Source organism: Dermacentor silvarum, chromosome 10 (genome assembly GCF_013339745.2).
Source record: "Dermacentor silvarum isolate Dsil-2018 chromosome 10, BIME_Dsil_1.4, whole genome shotgun sequence".
Lineage (NCBI taxonomy): Eukaryota > Metazoa > Arthropoda > Arachnida > Ixodida > Ixodidae > Dermacentor > Dermacentor silvarum.
In genome coordinates this window covers 154,849,797-154,870,273 of record NC_051163.1, presented here as the reverse complement: position 1 = coordinate 154,870,273, position 20,477 = coordinate 154,849,797, and the positions used below count along the sequence as shown (strand labels likewise).

General features: G+C 46.5%; 1 protein-coding gene across 1 annotated transcript in view; it reads right to left on the bottom strand.

The window, feature by feature from the left end:
• The window catches only part of LOC119431102 (ubiquitin carboxyl-terminal hydrolase 14-like), a 60,483-nt gene that overhangs the window by 24,536 nt on the left and 15,470 nt on the right, over nucleotides 1-20,477 (bottom strand). The window contains 8 exon segments of the mRNA XM_037698580.2: nucleotides 7,575-7,700; nucleotides 7,775-7,867; nucleotides 10,179-10,244; nucleotides 10,344-10,375; nucleotides 11,039-11,121; nucleotides 12,029-12,135; nucleotides 12,137-12,178; nucleotides 18,058-18,247. Of these exon segments, the coding sequence (XP_037554508.1) occupies nucleotides 7,575-7,700; nucleotides 7,775-7,867; nucleotides 10,179-10,244; nucleotides 10,344-10,375; nucleotides 11,039-11,121; nucleotides 12,029-12,135; nucleotides 12,137-12,178; nucleotides 18,058-18,247 (739 nt within the window).

The following is a 20,477-nucleotide window of genomic DNA, read 5'->3' as shown; positions in this document are numbered from 1 at the left end:
CCGCCGGGCGCGCCGGGGGACGACCGGTTCGTGAGACGCCAGCATGCTGTGGCCTAGGTTGCCTAGGTAACGGTGGACCGTCGCCAAGAGCGCGACGCTGTGCTGTGATGACGTTGCCAGAAACGCCTCTCATCTCGACGACTGCTCCGACGACAGGGCGCGGAGAGCCTCAGAGCGCTCGAAGATGGAGGAGAGCGATCGAAAAGACAGCCGAACGCAAGGCGCGCACCCTCTTTCAACCACCGAAGACAACGGCGCTCGCGAGAGCGGTCTAGAGCGCTCCGAAACGGCCAGCCGACGCTGCCGTTAGTGTGACTCTACGCACGCCGCTGCCGCAAGGGGCAGCACCTGTTCTGGGGCCACTTTTCGCTCGCTTTGCTGGTGCTTCTAGGGCACGCGCGGCAGCGGGTGCTTTATTTCGACGCATATATGTCGTTAGCCTGCTGGAACGTCCCTTTATATTTGTGCCGACATTCCGATTGACTCCGATGCGCGAGCAGCGGCTACCTAGCAGTGCTCGAGCAGACGACGCGTCTCTCTCGGTTTTGGAAATGACGATATTTTGACAGTAAGGGACATGAGACGTTCTACCTGCTCAGGATTGGCGTCTGAATAACGAAAATTTGCATATCTTTGGGTATGGGTGTTTAAATGCTGACGGAGGTCGTAAATTTTCCACTTTTGTGCGCTACTCCAAGGCCTCCTGAACACGTGCTGCCCCTAGCGGCGGCGCTCACTTCCGGTCACACGAAAGTAGCAGCTCTCTCGCCCCAGCGCGGGCGCGCCGTCGGAGCACCCTCTTCTTACACCGTGATGTAGTTCTACTAAATACTTTGGCGCAGCAAAAGCGAGATACGACACTCTGTCGCCCCCGTCATTTGCTGCGCCGCAGTTTTCTGGTAATCATCATGCACCAACTAGCCCGGCAACGTGTTTTATTGAAATAGTGTTGTCAAGCGATGTTTTTCTGGCAGTAATTGTAACGGCAATCTGTGTGAGAGAAACAACAAAATTGGAAGAGGCCAAATTTTACCTATAGCGCAGATTTTACAATGGCGGACATGATTAAAAGTAAGCAAAAAAAAGAAAAGAGAGAACACTCAGACAAGACACAGTCGTGTATAACTTAAATAACAGTTTGGCCGTATTGGACGCAGCGCGGTCAGATGCTATTTGAGGCGCTGCTGAGGATGTGTCTGCTGCTGCCAAAGTCCGGAAAGGACGGCACGTCGTAATGGTAAGCCGTCAACATATTCGCCCAGCGGAGACCCGTATAGGTAACTTCCAGAAGTTCAAAGCGATGGAAGCTTAACTGGTCAGATAAGTAAGAGATGTGTAGAGTATTGGTGGGGATAAAAAGAAACAGGGAAAAGCGTTGATAGAAGCGTTACAGATATGCCATTGAAGACAGGTCAAGGAGAGATAGGCAAGATTTGTATATACCTGATTAGCTACTGACCACCTCCTTTCCGAGGCGTTGCCAGTAGTTTGAGACCAGCCACCTCGTTTCTCGAACCGTCACAAAGCGGCGCGCTCTCTAGGCCGGCTGATGGCGCGGCTGTGCGCAGAGTGCGTGGAAAGCGCGCGGCCGCAGCAGCTGTCGACGTCATCCCAACCGCCACCAGAGTGGATTCGTCGACTACGTTTGGGCTCATCTTTGAACTTCATGCAGGAGTCGGGCCTGAAGAAAAAAACGCAAGCCCCAGTGATTTGCGGCGCAAGCATTTGTTGTGATCTATTGGAAAGCTGTGTTTCCGAAAGGACAGCTGTGCCCCTCTTCTGTGCGTTTAAACGCGATATCGTTAAGGGCCCCGTGTCGCAGAAAAGCTGGTGTTGGTGTCCCGGGAACAACAAATTTCCGTATATATTAAGGTAAATGCCACGCCTTGTTATATGGCATGCAGTATATACCGGTGGTTCTATCACCATTCTGTCACTAAAGTTGCTCATGCTGTTTCTTACATTCTTGACAAAGTTATTCCTCGCAATTCTGAGAAATACAGCCCGCAAACAATGTCATGGAACAAAACCGACAGCGCATGCCTTTTTATGCTAATTCTTCTCAGACGGAATACTGCGAAGCAATAACAGAAACCTGAAAAAAAAATATGTATATTTTTTTTTGGCCCGGCTGCGCACTACCTCCGGGATCGGCCCACGCAAGAGGCCGCATTTCTACCAGAAAGCTCGCCTTCGTGCATAGCGTTCGCTGCCAGCGTTTCCGGTTAACATTACGTTACATAAGCTGCAGTTGTCGGAAGCAGTCGGGGATCTTGATTGCGATCGCGTTCCACTCCAAAATTTTTTCTCGGCAGCTGCACTCTGTAGCGCAGAGAAAAACGGCGCCACGAGAAAAGTCTCGTCGTCACGCTGGCATAATTACGAAGCCTCAATTCCTTGCCACAAATGACTAAAGACGAAACGCGCGGCATGCGCTGAACGGCTTCGGACATGAAGCCGAAAAACGTAGGTGGTGGTCACGTGTTTTCAGTGCGCAGTGGTTGAAGGCCGTACGATGACCGTCTTGGAAACGTAGCACGTCTGTAGTACGCAGGGGTGCGACACGTTCACCCCTTCGAATGCTGAATTAACAGCGAGGCCATGTGGGCACCGCCACAACAGGTTTTCAGTCCAAAGACGCACTGCGCTCTGGCAACGTAATCACTGCGTGGCGCTCTCGGGGAATCGAGGCCCCGTAGCGTAATTAACGGGTCGACGGCTATCGAATAAAGCAATAAAAACGCGACGTCAGTACTTCTTTCAACATCTTTTCCAGAAACACCGAACGGCACATACCGTCGACCTTACACATGCTTTTGAAAGTAGTTTACTTACTAACAACAGTGTAATTTATAGCACAAATCCCTCAACAAACAATTTCAACATGCGCTATCGAACGGTTAAGTTAGCGGGCAGTTGTGGTATTCAGGCAAGGCCTGAGGGAACGCTATGGAACGGTACGTGGTCGGTTTGGCATGGAACTGTGCTAAACCGTTTAACGAACCATATGTTGTAACCTTTCGTTTATTCACTCATTCAGGCGATCATTTTTTTTCTTATCCATATATGTAACATCCTATTTTCATACAGGCAGCACCCCAGAACAATTCTAGGGTTGTAGCAAGGAGTCGTTTCTGACGTATGCGACTAACAATGACCCGCAAGATAAATAGAACACATATGACAATAACTTTAAGCATGAAATGCTTTTAGCTCCCGTTGTCGGCGACATTCTGTGACCTTGAGCCAAGAGCCGTTATCATGGCACTCAACGAGAACATCCGGGCAGCCAGTCAAAGTTAAGGAAATGCGGTCTCAGGCCCCACCCGTTTGTACGGGACCGCATTACATACGCTAGTTACTTCCCAAACAAGTGACAGAAAATATTGCTTCCGAGTCCTTCCTAATGTTTGTCCACAATATAACTCAAGCTGTAACTTCTAGTACGCTGAAGTTTTATTTGTCATTTCCATAGCGACATTCGAAAGGCAGATACAGGGCACCATACACTTCGATTGTCATCTTTGGTGCTGAGACAGAGTTGCCTGTGCTCTTTCAACGCCACTGGTCTTTGAGTTCCGCGGCGTGGGTTTTGCGTCGCCTCGAGAGATTGCGTCACGTTGCGTGGCGCCTCCTTCAGGCGCTTTTCTTCTTCGAGCTGGGCAGCGCTCTGTCTCCCTGGCGTCTTTCGCTGCTTGTCGTGCCGCCTTCAGAGCCGTTTTTCTTTTTTATTGCGATAAGCAATTATATGGACACTTCAACCGGATTTCTGCCGTCGGCGTCGCCGTCGCCGTCGCCGTCGCCGTGAGGTTCCGTATAGATAAAATCTTCATCGCGCGCCGTATGCCCGAGCGCAAGCGTGCTGCGACGCACGCTATCACGGAGAGCGAACGCACTCAATCCCCCACGCGCAAGCAACGAAACGGGAACCCGCGCCGGAGGGAGCGGGGGGGGGGCCTTCTACTGTGCCAACAACCGCGCTCGTCGCTCGGCCGCACGGTCTCTTATCTCTCCCGCGCGCAAGCAAGGAAGGGGGAAGCCAGCGCCGGAGGAAGCGGGGGGGGGGGGGGGGGGCGCACTTTTCTTCTGCCAACAACCGCGCTCGTCGCTCGCCGCACCGTTCTTATCTCCACACGGCTCTGACCTTTATGAGCCGTGCATTCGCGGCTCAGTTCCTGTTGAAGCGATAGACGGCACGTACCTTCGCCCGCAGCGGCGTATGCTTGCTGCCAGCGTTTTGACAGTCGTTGTCTGCAGTGATTCAGTGTGATCTCTCTCATGTTTGTTTGTGCGCGCTCACACCACGCTTGTTCATTCAGTTAGTAATAGTCAGGCCACATTTTCCAACGCACGCTACACATGTAATGCTGCCGGATCGGCAGTGCAGCGCTACAGGTGTGTCCCTTCGCACGCGCGCTGCCCACGGGAAGCGCTTCTCATCAACCACCACCGTTTCACACGCGCCTTCTCGTGGTCATCGAGTCTCTCTCATGTCGGTCGACTTACGCCGCAGCACAACCTGCTACTTATTCAGCTCATGTTTACTACTAATTCATATGTTACCAAAGCCGCTCACCTTACTTCGTATGACATGCTGTGTTGCTATCGCATTCATTGCTTCGCGCCCTTAGGGCGAAACTGTGACATTTTTTTTTAGCTGGGCAGCGTCAATATGGACCAGTGCACAGTATAGACGTCAGACTCTGGAGTTTTGCAAGATGCGTAGCGCCACCTGTCGGTGCGAAGAGGTAATAATTGAGTAGTGCAAAGTCCGACTCCCTTGCTAAGTTGCCTAAGCAGCTAGCGAGTGCGGAACAACGATTTAACTTAATTTTGGTTCATATTGCGAATGTTTTGCGCATTTAACAGCCAGAATGAGAGCTATGAATTTCTCCGCTAGTCGAACGTGCTGCCGAAGTGCCGTAAAGTTCTTGTTGGCTCACTCCTTGTATGGCGATGGCGTGCACGACGGCAACCGCGACAGCTCCGCGCGCTACGAGAAACGCCGCAATCGACGTTACTGTTGCGTTGTAAATTGCCATGAACGTGAAGGACTGAATAACAACGTTCGGTTTTACCGATTTCCATCGCAGTCGTATGAAGGAGAAAGGAGAGAGCGCTGGATACGGCGTTACCCGTTCGCGTGTTGGGTAAGCGAATTACTCGCATTATCCACAACACAGCCGCTCACATGAGAAAGTGTGATAATGTTGGTCTGCTGTAATTGTGTTGCGTAGCCCTGACGAGGGACTATGACAACCAAGCGAAAACTAAAGAATCTGCAGCCGCCCCTTCGTTGGCAACAGAATAAACAAAGTTGTGAACCATCCTGCGTATGTGCCATCGATGTTTCTACCAGTTTACACACGTCTGCCTCCACTTTACTCAGCAAGTGGAACGGAGAGATTTGGCAGGTCAGTTTAACCAAACATTTTGGTTCCTTTATGAATTCAAAATCGTGTTCTAGGGCATTGTGGTATCGCGAGCTCATTTCTAGTTTCGGCTTTTTCGATACAACGAGCACGTTTCGCAATGCACTGAGCCCTATTGACAGCGTTTCTTTTCTTTTTTGTAATCTGAGCAATAAAGTTGCTGTGGGAGCACTGGATGAGTAATTGCGAAGTAACGCACGTGTGTAGAAAAAAAAATTTCGCATTTAGTTACATTCATTTGTGCGCGTGTGTTGTTTTAAGCATCTGCTAAATATTCAAGGGTACTGAGCGGTGCTGTAGCTCCCGCGAGACAGAAAGATGCTTCGCGCAGGCACTGTAGGAAGCTTACTTTCGTTATGTTCGCAGACTGTTAGCTGCCTTGGAAAACGTTTTCTGTTTGCTGCCCAAAAAAGGCTTTGGAAGAATTTATTCTCTGTAAATAATTACGACATTAAACATTACGATAAAATGCTTAACCCTTTGAGGGTAAAGTGACGAGAAAATCGGTTGTGTTGTAAAATACACAATGTTTATTCATGAATAAGAAGATAAGCGCACTGACAAATGGTTGTGTGCACGTCCGAAAACCGAAACAAGTGAGAAGCCTTTGTCTTATCGCCAACAAGGTGCGATAAGCTTTTATGGTTTCCAAAAAAAGGAAACGCAAAAACGGCAGCATCGTTTGTGTATATACGCGCCTGCCCGGGAACAGATGTAATCGCGCTGCAGTGAGCGATAAACAATCGAATAACAAGCGGTCACCCTTTGAGAGATTTGAAACCAGATAGCCATCAGTTTAGCGCGTGCAACAACTACCGAATGCTAACACGTGTTCAAACAAATAAATCCCAAAATATCGTTCGCGACAACCTTTAGGTTTGTTTTGCCTTCGGTTGTACCCCGCGAAAGCGGACACGCGCGTATCCCCATTTGCAGTAAATACAAACAGAAGACAACCATGAAAAAAACATTCAAAGATGCGTGATAACACGCTCGAACGCCCAGGAAGCGAGAACGCAACTGAAAAGGCGAAGGTCACCAGGGCCATTCACCCCTGATAAAGCGAGCTTTGTACCACTCACCGTAAGCTATATAGTTAACTGACTTAACCATATATGTACTTCATCGCTTTCACATTATGTACGTACCCAAATTTAACACATTTAGGCGCTAGAGAACGGACGTCGGAGTGCTTGCCTCGAACTTGACGTCGTACGATGCTCGCTGTACTTGTAAGTTGCAGCGCGCCGAAATAGCACCTGAAAATTCTTTTACATTGTACACGTACTTCGCTCTGCTCCCTTTCCGAAGCGTGGATGGGCGGAAGAAGCTTTTCAGGTCCTTGATATTTAGGAAACCGTGCCTCAACACAACCGAAAGAGGGGCCTCCATTATGGCCTATGCAGCTTCGCTTGCGGACAGCTCTCTTTGCACTACTCAGTTTGCGCCAAGGCTGCGATGGGGGCGCTGGTGGCGGGTTTTTCCACAGCGCCGCCTGGGCAGAGTCTGAAGTCTATATCCGATCCTGCACTATAAGCGGTTACGTTATAAGTGGTCTACACTGTATTTAGCTTTTTCTGGAATTCCACATCTAGTAAACTTTTGCGTCTGACTACCTACTTTCTGTGGAAGAGGCCATTATGAATTGGATTTGTAGGCTAAACTCTAACCACCACATGACTATGGCTACGGTTATGTGACCAGCCATGGTGGCTCAGTGGCTATGGTGTTGCAGTGCTGAGCACAAGGTCATAAGTTGAATGCCTGGCCACAGTGGGCCTATTCCGATGTAGGCGGAATGTAAAAAAGCTCAAGCACCGTGCTTTGGGTGAATGTTAAAGATTCCCAGGTCGTCAGAGTTAGTCTGGAGCCTTCCATTATGGAAAGTTAAAACCTCATAATTTTTTATGGTTATGTGGTTGCCACAAGCTGCCTGGCAATTCAGCAACTCCTATAAAAGTTTGTTTTGTGGAGCAGACTGGCACAAACCAGGTGGTTTGGCAAAGGATGGTGCAATTAAGCACATAAGTTTTATTAATTACACAGTTGTGGACTCTCAATGGCTATCACTGCAAGGACCCAAAGTCAATCGCTGTAAAACATGAAGGAGGTAGAGAAAGAGCAAGTGCTCTGAACACACACCTTCTGCTCGACATCCATCTTGCGGTCCTCGAGCTCCTTGAACTTGGTCCGCATGGGGACCAGCTTCTGCTGGAGTTCCTCTGAACAGAGTTCGAACACGTCCAGCTGGAGTGGAAATTTAATGTCCTGCAGCGGGTAAACAAGTGGATTGAGAAAATGCCGCACAAGGATGAGTGAGAAAATATGCGAGCGATGCCCACCTTTAGGATCTTCGCATTGACTGCTCCCTTCTCCTTGTAGAAGAAACGGACAAACTGGATGGCCAGGTACGCGGGAAGTCGACTGATGGTGCTCTGGAAGGATAAGCACTCAGTTCATTGCTCAATGACCTGCTTTACATCGATTGGTGCTGACACACTGTCCTGCCCACATATGGTGACCAAATAAAAGAAAGAAGAAAGAGAAAGAAAGGTAGGTACAGGTGAAAAGTGAAGGCACGTGTGTCGTGTTGTCCGACTGAACAACTGATAGACTACTCTCTAGGAGGAACCATGGGCATGGCCATTATATACAGCCCTGTTTTGCATTTAGCATGAGACGCTGGGGAAGCTAAGCAACTAACACAGTCATAGGTGCCTCAGTCAGCACAATGCAAAGTGCAGTTGTTTTTGATACGAGCCACTTTCCAGAAAAGAGAACTTAATATGCAACTATCACAACTTGTAGTTGTATTACAACCGGGGCGTCGAACCGAAAATGTACCCAAACCAAAAGCGGTACTCGAACCATAAGTTTAGCTGGAACTAAACCCGAACCGAAAAATATAACGGTTACCAGTTCAGCACAAAATGATTCAAGCATTTGTGGTGCTTAATAAATAATCGATTGTCCAAAATATTTGCTTCTTCAGTCGGCACACCCCACTAGCAGATTGGTACGACTAACGAGTTGTGTTGTGTGCGAGCAAGGCAGAGACGCTTGCAATTCTGAACTCGACCACCCCAGTTCTGTCCCACGGCTGAAACTTTGGTTCAGAGGCTTCGCAGAATCACCTTTTTACTGAAGCTTCCAATTTGGCCATTATAGGTGAACTTGTTACTATTACTAGATAAACCGTAAAACCCTCTTCTTCTTCTTCTTTCTGGAGTTTTACGTGCCAAAACCAGTTCTGATTATGAGGCACGCCGTAGTGGAGGGCTTCGGATTAATTTTGACCACCTGGGGTTCTTTAACGTGCACTACAACGCAAGCACACGGGCGTTTTTGCGTTTCGCCTCCATCGAAATGCGGCCGCCGCGGCCGGGATTCGATCCCGCGATCTCGTGCTCAGCAGCGCAACGCCTTAGCTGACTGAGCCACCCCGGCGGGTCCGTAAAACCCTCACGCCAGGATACCACAGAGAGCAAAAATGACGGTGCTTCCGAGAAGGCAAAACAGGAAAAATATGGAGGACGCTTAAGCTTTGCCTTTGAGAGTGGAACGCGATAGCATTCAAATCCTTGGCTGCTTATCAGGCTTCCCGGCAACTGCAGCTTTCTTTTTTCTTAAAGTTCGCCTCTGCGCGCGGCTGCCGAGGAGGCGAGTGCTATCTGGATGGTGTTTTTGCAAGGAACAAACCGCGGCGCACCGTTGTATGAATGGTAGAAATGCTGGAAAAAGGGTTTGTGCTTGAGTTTCTGCGTAAGAGAATTAGGTTTTCTCGTACACTAAAATAACAATACGACACTGTCACATCTGTAGGTTGTGGTTAAGTCATACTTTATTACTTTTCTGATGGATTTTACTTTGAGAAATCCAATTAGTTCCCGAACGCCTCTACATCATGCGGAGGGCCTGCATGGTCGGGGTGTTCCGGGATGATTTTCTCCGCAACTAAGGCCAGCGTGTACGCAAACACCGGCGCCGGATTTTCTGCGAGACGGGGCCCTTAACGCTGTCGCGTTAAAACCAACAAGTTCAGCAGCACAGCTTTTTGTGTTTTGTAACAATAACACTGTGGTCCTTAATACGAATGCCATCACCACCTCAGTGTGCAGCAACAACGGCGCTTAATGGCATGGGAAATGTGCTTTTGTTGCTTGCCATGGTTCAACATACAAGCACATTACAGCGCTCTTCGATTTTTAAAATCATGGCAGCGTGGTGCATGCTGCTGTGAGGCCACACTTCTAGGCAAAACTCACATATAACCCTGTTAAATCTTTTTAATTTTTGGTGCGGGTTATACGCACCAAGTATAATTGCAACGAGAGATGGGAGCAACAGCCGGCATGAGTCCGCACTGCCGGGTCCAATGAACCGTCACTTCAGTTGGCATGCTGCTGAGAGCGGGATAAGCAGCGCAGTATGGTATGTTGCAAACGCTTACACAAAATTTTTACACAGCGAAATACACATAATTTTCATAGGACCACAGCATGAGCTCAAATAAATTGGAACTTCAAATTGAGCGGGTTCAAATTACTGGAATTTCACTGTATGTTTTTTGTAGGGCTGGTAAAACTTATAAAGCAAAATTTGTGTCTCTGGTGACTTCATCATAAATGATCTATATCGCAACAACAACATACGGTAAAAATTCAATGACTTCACAAAAAGCCACCAGAAACCAAGGTTTTCATGTTGGTGACACAAACGTTAAACCGCCAGACTGTCCAAGCTTACCGTTTTCTTGTATTCACAATCCTTGTTCAACGTAGGCGACATCTTGTTAATAGTTTCAGAGAGTTTCTGTGAAGTCAAAAGAGAACAGATGGCAGGTCAGGAGATGGGCAAAATAAAAATAAAAAGTACTTGAAGTTCCGACAGAGATCCTGCCACTGTACTCACACTTTTAAGGCCAGCCATCATGTACTTGACATCTGAAAAGAAAAGGAGTGAAGGATAAGTGTGAGATGGCCGAGCATATGACAACAGTCATGTGACCAAATCTTGGAAGGGCTTTTGCACTATTTCAATGCCTCCAACAGCAGTGCAAGGTGTAGTCAAGTCAGTGCTTATACCGTAAAACCTTGATAATAACAAACATGGATGTAACAAATTATTGTGTATAACGAAGTAAATCTAGAATGTTTTTTTGCTGATATCAGCTTGTCACTAATATATGGTTATCACGAATATCAGATATAATGAAGGTATTTACATTTCGAGTGCGACTTTGTTCTAACGAGGCTTGACTGTAACTACATTAAGACCAGTAGAAGTGAAATAAATGCCTTTTTGTCGAGCTGTATAATACAACACCAATGACAGCTGACAATCCCGTATGACTTATTTGAGCATAACGTGCCCTATAAAAAAGCATGCAGCAGAAAGGTCCACTACTTGTACCATCCACTTCTTTTGGGTACACATTTTTTGCTGGTTTCCTGTTTGTTCAAAAGGTTGCACAAAACCCGCCCAGCATAGAAAATTTTAAACATGAACCATTTGAGCTTTCTTGCTTGGAGCAAGCAAGAACATGCAGCTGCCTCGCTTTACTTGGCGTCACCTTGACAAGAGAATACACTGCCCTCTGTGCTGACCTTGAGAGATGAAGCAGCTCAGCTGGAGAAAGTGCTCTTTGGTCCGTGTCTCAGGCTCCTCCTCGGACTCCATGCACTTTAGCCTGTGCCACCATGCGGGTTCCAGCAGTCAAGGTTGAACACCAAATGGCGAAACCAGCAGTTCCGCAAATTTCATTTTTACGACGCTTTTCATTTTCCGCTCTTTTTGCCATTCGTCGTTGGCTCACACGAAGCTACGACTTTGCTATCACTAGGATCAATGGGGTGGGCCAATGGACAATGATAAATGAATGGACTAGAGGTAATTAGTCCTTACAGAATACGGCCCTAAGATGATTCAAGGGAGTGCACTAGAGTGGATATGCAGTTTAACACAATGAAAAAACAGCACATAGACGGGATGACAAGTAAAGGACACGGGACACAATGCCTACTGCCGATTGACAGTTCATCGGTAAGCATAATGGAATCCCTCTACGGAATAGATATCGACAGCATGCTTTTGCACAACAACCCTTTCTGACAAATCAAATGACTGGGTAAATACATAGTTCATCATAGCCCAGATAGCACACAAACACACAAGCATTAAAGGACAAACAATGTCCATGCTTTTGTCTTTTAGTGCTTGTGTGATTGCACACTAGCTAGCTACGAACTCTTTCTGGTTTATCAACGCTGCAGGATGGGGATGAAATTCAAGAAAGAGAAGTTGGGCCTAAATTTTCTTTTCTCTAGAGTGACGGCCCCCCGTTCATGTGCTGAAAAAGTGAAAATAGAGTTTTAGTTGAACCCTCTACCACTCTGAACTGAAAAGTGCAACACGGATGCACACATGTATCACACTACTCGCAGTACACCATCCTACACCTGATCCACAGCCGGTCGCCTGGATACACCATCAGCTGCACCAAGACACGCTGTCATAGCTGTTACCAAAGTCATCAAGCAATGTTTGGCATCACAAATCAATTGCTGTCTGTGTGACGTAGGAGGAGGCAAGGATACGTGACATCGAAGACGCCGCCAAAGTACTGGTCGATAAAGTTGGTGTACTTGTGCACTGGTGGGGGTGCAGTCTCAGAGGCCGGCTGGTCAATGGGCGGCAGCTTCTGCTTGAAGCATTCGCACCACTTCTGTCCAGCACTCGTTGGCATCCTGCACAGTTGCGTCACAAAAAAATAAATATATATATATATATATATGTCTAGCACAGTGGTGTGCTGTTTCCCTCTCAGATTCATCTCCAGCTTTTTGGGTAGCTTCCAACATTTGGCCTTCAATGGACACAAACAATTTTGCAGATGTTGTACAAACGTACTGAGTCGCTAAAGTAGGTCCTTCTGATCATTTAGTGACACATTTAAGTGCTCCATGTAAAGCGTGTTATTCATTATACATTTTTTCAAAATGTGCATTGCTACTGATCGCAGCGGCGCCGCTCCCCTGAGTTTTCAGCCACCCCGTCACCATCTATGTAGCGAGTGTGCATGACGTATGGTCGGGTGAGCTAACCGATTGGCTACCCACATTGCTTCACCGATAATTTTTCCAACTTCATGGTGAACAAATGTCGTTTGTAATATTGGAATGTGGCTTCATTTGTTTCTATATATATATAAAAAAAGGTTAGAGAAAGACAACACACGACAATTTATCACTACACTCAAACACTTCTGGCACACAGCAAGTGTTGTCTGTTTGTGTTACAATGTGCTGCTTGTTGCTGCGAGCTGTTTGTTCAGTGTTAGCGTAGTTCCTCAATACTTTTTTTGGTCACGAAACTCCGCCGTCACTCTATGGGAGAGCTTGATATGTCACATGAAGCTGCCACGCTGCGGCGCCACCGCAGCTGAGAGGCCACCTTTCTCCGTGTTAAACCCGGAGAGACTGCAGATGCGGCCGGCGTGGGCTGAAAGTTTGGACGTGTACTTTATATTTGTGACCGATTTTTAGGCCAGATCCTAATTCTGGTATTCTACAATTGAAGTGGCACTTTCGCCTGACGATGTCGTTCAGGTGTTGTGTGCGGGAGTGCCGTTCCGGCTACAAAGGCACTACCGAAAAGGTATCGCTATTTTGCATGCAGAGTGTTCGTGAGCACTTTGAGAATTGGAAGCGAGCCATACCATGGAAAGAAACAGACGATTTCAGCTTCAAGTCGAAGCATGTGCATGTCAGCGCGAAGCACTTTGATCCATCAGATACTATCCGAGCGGACGATTTCACGATAAATGGTGACGCCTTAACATTGCCGAGGGTCAAGCCACCCCTCAGGCCTACTGCCATTCCTTGTGTTTTCGACGGCCCGTGTGTGTATGTAGGCGCGAGTGTTCTGGTTTAAACTTTGTTCTGGTTTAAACAACAAAACATTTATGGCCTGCAACCATGATTGCACTGTCTGTGTGTTGATATTTATAGACGGCAAATTATTTGCATAACCACTAAGTTTTGAGTTGTTGCCTATGCATTTCGCATGCTGATAGCAACAGCGATTGACAATTCTAACATTTGCTTAAGATGCTACCTCAGCGCTGCGCGGCTTACAAAAGGGCCCTGCCACAGCAGTAATTTTGTTTCCTGAAGTAGGCTTCCAGACGTGATAAATGGGACATTATGAACTTAGTGCAACAGGAAATGGGACATTATGAACTGTGCAATAGGAAAAAGAAGATGTCAGTTTTCTGTGTCAATACAACTTTCAGATCGTTTGTGAGCTGAGTGAAAGCAAAAATTAAATGTTATGTCTCATAAGCATTTTCACGAGTTAGAATGGCTACATTTGCTTCAAAGAAAGCTAGCGATTCAAATACTATTATGTGTCGCAGTTCGCCAAGGAGGTATGGTACTGAGTGCAACGAACCGTCAATCCTGGTCACTCTGCTCGTGGAAGTCAGTCGGGCATATTAATCCGTTTGGGTTTTTATAAGGGATATTGACAACGAAAATCACGTTTGAAAACTTTGTCGCACATTTGGAATTTGGAATACGCACGAAAAATAGCAAAGCTTGCGATACATGAAAATGACAATACTTCCCTTCAAGCAAGCGTTTCATTCATGGCTACGCTCTGCTGATGTATGTGTTCCAAACTAATTCTGACGTCCTAGAACATTTTTGTTACGTGCGATTAGAATCTGTCACCACCAGCTGAATGGCTCGAGTGCAATCGGAATTCGGTAACAGCAAACGACCTTGAGCTCAGGTTGTCGTTTACTGGCAACGCTACACCGCTAATGTCTTACTCTTTGTATATCGCATAAAGTCGCTTAAAACTTTTTAATCAAAGCCGGTTGGGCCAACGAACGACACATTTCTCAGTAAGAAGAATTCTATGCACGTCATCTGCCGACTTTGAGATTGTTGCTTTTTGTACGCGCCTTGATTTCGGTTAGAAAACACTTTCAGATGTTAAAGTTTGGATACTGTAACTGCTATGACAAAATAGAACGTAAATAAAATCGAAAAGTAGCTGGGCTTTCGGCCACAACGTGACCAGAGAAGAAAAAATACCGCCACTGCCCGGTCAGCTAGGTGGCCTTTCTTTTACTATGGCGCCCCTAGTGGCAGGCACTGGCTCTACATCAAACTGAGCCGGGAGTTTCGTGACCAGAAAAAGCTATTAAGGGACTATGGTGTTAGTGTCAAGGTTTCTTTTCACGAGTACCATGAATCACCCTTTCTGCATTGTGGGCTGCAAATTTAGCAACTGGCGACATGTCAAGCTGCGACACTGGGTTGCTCTGCAAGGCAACAGGTTAGCAGAACGATTGCAGCGCTTCGGGCTGTCAGTATCTGATTGGCACCAGGATTTAAGCATTTGTGGCCGTTGCTTCACACCAGAGGATTACTACTACAATAGAGAGCTAATACCAACACTAATCTAATAAAGCAGTAACCAAGTGTATTTTACTTTGCTGTTGGTGTACATTTTCAGCAGCAACATAATTGTAAACACATTGTCTTTTACAAAGTTTTAAGGGGGGGACCGTACACTTCAAAACTTTTCTTTTTAATTCTTGATCGATTTTGATGAAACTTGCCGAGTTAATGTATTTCAATGTTTTAATTTTAAATACACATTCAGTTTTCTTGCATAGTAAGTAACTTTCTAGACATTAAAAAAAATTCAGTTTTTTGCATAACTTGTTTGGAGGTGAGCTATTTTCTAAACTGTACATGGCATAACTTAAAACTGACATACTTTTGAAAATGATGTGGAACTAACAAAGAGTGCAAATTAGAAAGAATGTTGTGCTCTAACCCAATTTTATATCAAATGAGAACATTTGCAAACTTAAGAGAGAGAAATTTATCTTACTAAAAAAAGAAACATCTTTCAAAAATTTTCTGACGAGTGCAACAAAGTAAGTTGGTGAATTTTCACTCTACACACCCGTACCTTCCAGGCAAAAGAAAAAAAATAACAGCGATAGCACAGGTAGAAGCGGAGATATTGCACCTCCAATATGGCATCATCATCAAAATTGTGGTTTTGAGAAAACAAGAAAGAACACTTAACTGATACATTAAAGAAGGCGTGAAAAAAAAAAAAAAAACCAAAACAAAAAAACACACACACACCAAAAGCAATCAATAGGCAGCAGGTGAATAATCCAGGTGCATCATGTCTCTGTGCTTTCGTTTTACTTTTTTTTTTTCAGTGCACGCATAGCCTCACGTCTTAGCAGAGGTGAGGCTGCACTGCAAGTCCTTTGCTACTCTCCCAGAGCCAGTTCTTGGCAAATTCATGCTGAGTTCCCCTAGGACTGCTGCTGCTGAATGCTGGTTGCCAGTGCTGAATCGCAAGACAGCCTCAGCAACTGCAGCTTCCACAGTAAACAGTGATGGATGCTTCTCTTTGGCAACCAAACTCTAGATCACAGAGTGAAAACTCTCATTGAAGTTCCAAGTTTTTCCTCGTTGGCATCTTTCAGCAGGCTTCTATCAGATAGGCGCTTGTACACAGGCAGTAGTGCTTCAGCTACACCCTTGGGCAAGTTGTACTTGTGTTTTCGCATGGTTTTCCTCTGACTGTAGCAGCATTGTGCCAGCACTAGCACTGCTCACCATTTGGGCAGAGGCTGTGGTTCGGACACTTGTCTGTGGATGTGATATGATGGTAAGTTGCCATCACAGCACGCTGCATTGCGTCCACATCCCCTTCATGCAACCTGAAAGCACCCTGATAGTACAAGCTCAGTTTTGCTAACAGCTCAGCCGTCAACTTACCTTTGCCGCCAAGACTTCGCCCATCTTCAGCCTTATGCTTATGCTTGTGAGTTCTGAACTGCAGTACCCATTCTCTTGTGCACGTGGTTAAAGCGGTGCTTCTTTTACACGTCAGCAAAGCCATAGGTCCTGGCTTGCTTTATGGCCTCAAAAATGCGACTGTCACCATCGCACAAGATAGTTGTGTATCGGAGGTTGTGTTTCTGCAGGGATATTTGAAATAAAATGAGGCCTGCTTCCACCTCCATCTGCCAAGACTTGCTTTTGGTGCCCTTCTGGCATTGGTGCCTTTCTTTCCAGGCTTCATAGTCCTCGGAGCCGGGCTTTAGACCAATCTCGCAGCCCAAACAAAAGTTTGACAAGACTTTACAGCATCATCCCGACGTAACTTCATCGCAGTTCTCGCGAACCACAGTCAGTTTTGTCGCAAGACCGTAATCCCATTTACTCTGTGCTAGCCTTGCAGAAACACCGTAAGTGTTGCACAAAAGAACGCCGAGAAGAGTGTTCACTGCTGCAAGTTCGACGTCAACGTACAGAGCAACAGGCTTCCACGACCGAGGCTGCTGCACTATCGGCGGTCGGATCTTTAACAATTTGCTGAATCTTTTGCTTCGTTGCCGGCGTAGATGCAATCTTGTCGAGCGCAGTTCGCTCATGCACTCTTACCTTATTCTCTTCCTCCTGAGTAACGACAACCATGTCAATTCTTACGCGACTGGAGCCGGAGTGTGGAGATGCGTGATGCGGCAGAGCGGTCGAGGCGTCGATGTTCGTTCGCGCAGGGCAGCTGTCACGGACTGCGGGCTCATGCCAGATGACCGCATGAGGAACATGTTGCGTGAATCGTTGCATCAGCGGCAAGCTACGGGGTATCCTGTGATGACTGTGACAACATAATTGCTTTTGGAAGTACTCTTGCATCTTGTGCGTTTCCCCTTGTAACGATGCACAGGATGAAACTTTGTCGGACATCCAGGCATAACCAGCGTCTCACTCAAGAGACAAAGAAAAAATGGCGGCTGTTATCGTCGTTTTGCCGCTCGTGGTCCTTGAAGCCAATCATAACTCGCCATGTTGGTCACGTGCTCAAATTGGCCAACAGTAGCATGTGTGGCTCATTTGTCTTGCTGTTGATTTTTTTTGTAACTGCAGCGCTGGCAATGAATAAATAAAGTCAGAAATGATACCAAAATGGCGCTGGCAGAGTGCATTACCAAGTTATGCATGATGGAAACCCTGGTACAATTTGTCCCCAATTTAAAAAGCAACGCTCCCGGACTCGCATTTTTATGTCACAATAATGGAAGAAATATGCCGTATTTCGTAACCAAATTTTAGAGATAGGTGCGGAAACGCGTCAGGAACTTGGAAATTAAAAAAACAGAAAATTCGATTCTTGGGCTAATTTCCGGTCCCAAAGAGGTTCCCCCCCCTTAAGAGTTTTCTTTTTTTCAAAGCCATGAAAATGGAATTTCATTTTTAAGAACTTTGCAGGGGTGTTTCAAAGGACTGCTAGGAACTTCACCAGATGTGCTCTGGCAAAATATCTGAACGACAGCTAAGCTGTTGCGCTGCTGAGCACGAGATCGCGGAATCAAATCCCGGCCGCGGCAGCCGCATTTCGATGAAGGCGAAATGCAAAAACGCCCGTGTGCTTGCATTGTAGTGCACGTTAAGGAACCCCAGGTGGTCAAAATTATTCCGGAGCCCTCCACTACGGCGTGCCTCATAATCAGAACTGATTTTGGCTCGAAAATCCCCCGAAAGAAGAAGCTCAACGACAGCCCCTGGTCCCCATTTACCTGCTGGGCGAAGCCACCCTGCTCGGACTTCTCAGCAAACCGGGGGAAGGCAGTGTGCAACACTTGCAGCAGCACGATGGGGGGCACCACAGCTGACCGCTCCATGAGACCCTCGAGGTCGCGCAGGGCAGCTGTCACGGAGTGCGGGTTCGCGCCAGATGACCGCATGAGGAACAGTTCCCCCTGGAACCTGCCAGCACGACACTTAGGCACACATATTAGGTCCCTGGCACCATCCATCGGTGCAACATCAAGCACTCAATTTCTTGTTTGATTACCTTGAATCAACCGGCTTCATTTTAAATCTCTAACTGTGTCAGCAACGAAGTCAGAACTCATATACAGTAGAACCTCGTTCACAGGTAATGGAAAAAAAAAATGCGAGAAGAAAGTACTAACTGGGAAAACATACAATCCAAAGTCAACAAATAGTTCGGTCGAGCCAACCATGGTTGACATCTACGTAAAGTGAAATATTGCGTGAATCGTTGCAGCCTGGGACGCCCACGCAGACTGAGCAGGATGGGCCCAAGAATTGTCCCCGAAGCTCTTCAGGCTGTTGGGGCCCGTTAACCCAAGATGCACTTTGTTGTTTTCCTGTCACGGGCAAACGGAAACCCAAGCAAAGTTCAACTGGTGAGTGACGCCGGAATGCGACGCCGCCCCCCAAACTGTAACATGACGCTTACTTCATGCAGCCTGCAGCAGGCAACGGCGGTGCATTTGGGTTATTGTCTATTAAAGCCGTGCAGTATGCTTTCAACGGCACTATGTCACATGCGCTGTCAAACAGACGGGTGAAGATGATTATCGCAATATAAATTGCGTCTTTAAATATAACTTCCTTTTCAAGGGTCCCTAGACTTGTTTCATATTACAGGCAGTTTAATGAAGCTGATGATACTTCAATAATAGATGAACTAGCCTTTAGTTTTGAGAAGTTCGAAAAATTAGGTCAAGATGAATCTGCGCATATCGATGAGTTGTGGTTATACTTTAAGAGAACAGTTCACAAATACATAAGCTGCTATGTTCCTCTAAAATGTAAAACAAAACGAATGCACAGCCCCTGGGGATTAAGAGAGATCATACAACTGAAAAGTGGCAAGGCGTAGGGCACTTTATAAGCGTACACATGATTCCGCTCTTCATGATGATATGTCAAACTTAAGTAAACAGCTAAAATTAATGATGAAGGAATCCAGGGACAAGTACTATGGTGTCACTATGGATACTTTTCTACGCAAATCACCCCAAAAGCTTTGGAGGCACCTGGCTCCAACTAAGAAGGCAATCACTAAAATAAGCACAGGACGGGGACTTATTGAAGATACAGGTCATATAGCGGACGCCTTCAAGAACTTTTTTTGCTAGTGTCTTCACCATTGATGACGGAAAGCAGTCAAAATTTTAGGTACGCCAGCAGCTTCCAGTTGCAGAGGAACTGCGGGTAACTTATGAAGGAGTATTAAACTTGCTGCTGAACCTACATACAAAGAAATCGACAGGTCCCGATGAGATACCAAATTTGTTTTTAATGAGGTATGCTGAATGGACTGCAAAGTACTTCTTCATTACCTTCACGAAGTCACTACGGTCAGGTACACTTTCTGAAGAATGGAAAATGAGTAAAGTTCTACCCTTATTTAAAGATAATGACACCATGTCTACTGCCAATTACAGGCCCATTGCGCTAACGTCAGGCTGTTGTAAAGTGTTAGAAAATATTGTTTCTAAGTAAATTCGGCAGTTTTTGTCACAGAGCAAAATTCTTAGTAATTATCAACATGGGTTTCGCCGAGAGCTTGTCAACCGTAACACAATTACTAGAATTGTGTTATCCCAATTTCAGTAAGGTTATCGATGGCAAGGGACAAATAGATCTGATCTTTCTTGACTTCAAAAAGGCCTTTGATAAGGTTAATCATAGAAAACTGTTACCGTAAAAACCCGCGTATAATACGAGGTTTTTTCTAAATTTTACCATGTAAAATTTCTGCCTCGTATTATATGCAGATCCCAAAGTTTTCAGCGTAAAATTTGCAGTTTCAGGTTCGTTTTTGCTCACTGCTATCATCATCAAGACTCGTAGCGGAGTATGCGTCATCTTGTGGTGGCGTCGGTAGGCTGCTGCTGCTTTCAACGGGTGCCATTTTGACCATGCTAAGAATCGGCACGTTCGCTAGTCTATCTCGCACGATGTCGGGACCGCGAAAGTAGTACCTAGCTGCCTTTAAAAGGAACGTTACTTTAGCTGCCGAGGCCATTGGAAATTGCGCCGCAGGGCGTCACTTCAGCGTCACCGGGGGCAGCATTCACGGCTGGGATGACATACCAGTTGCAAAGTTGCAACGGCGGCAGATAAGCACATTTGGCCTTGGCAACGCCGTCGCTTCGGTGGCAGTGGCTCCCCTCGCCAT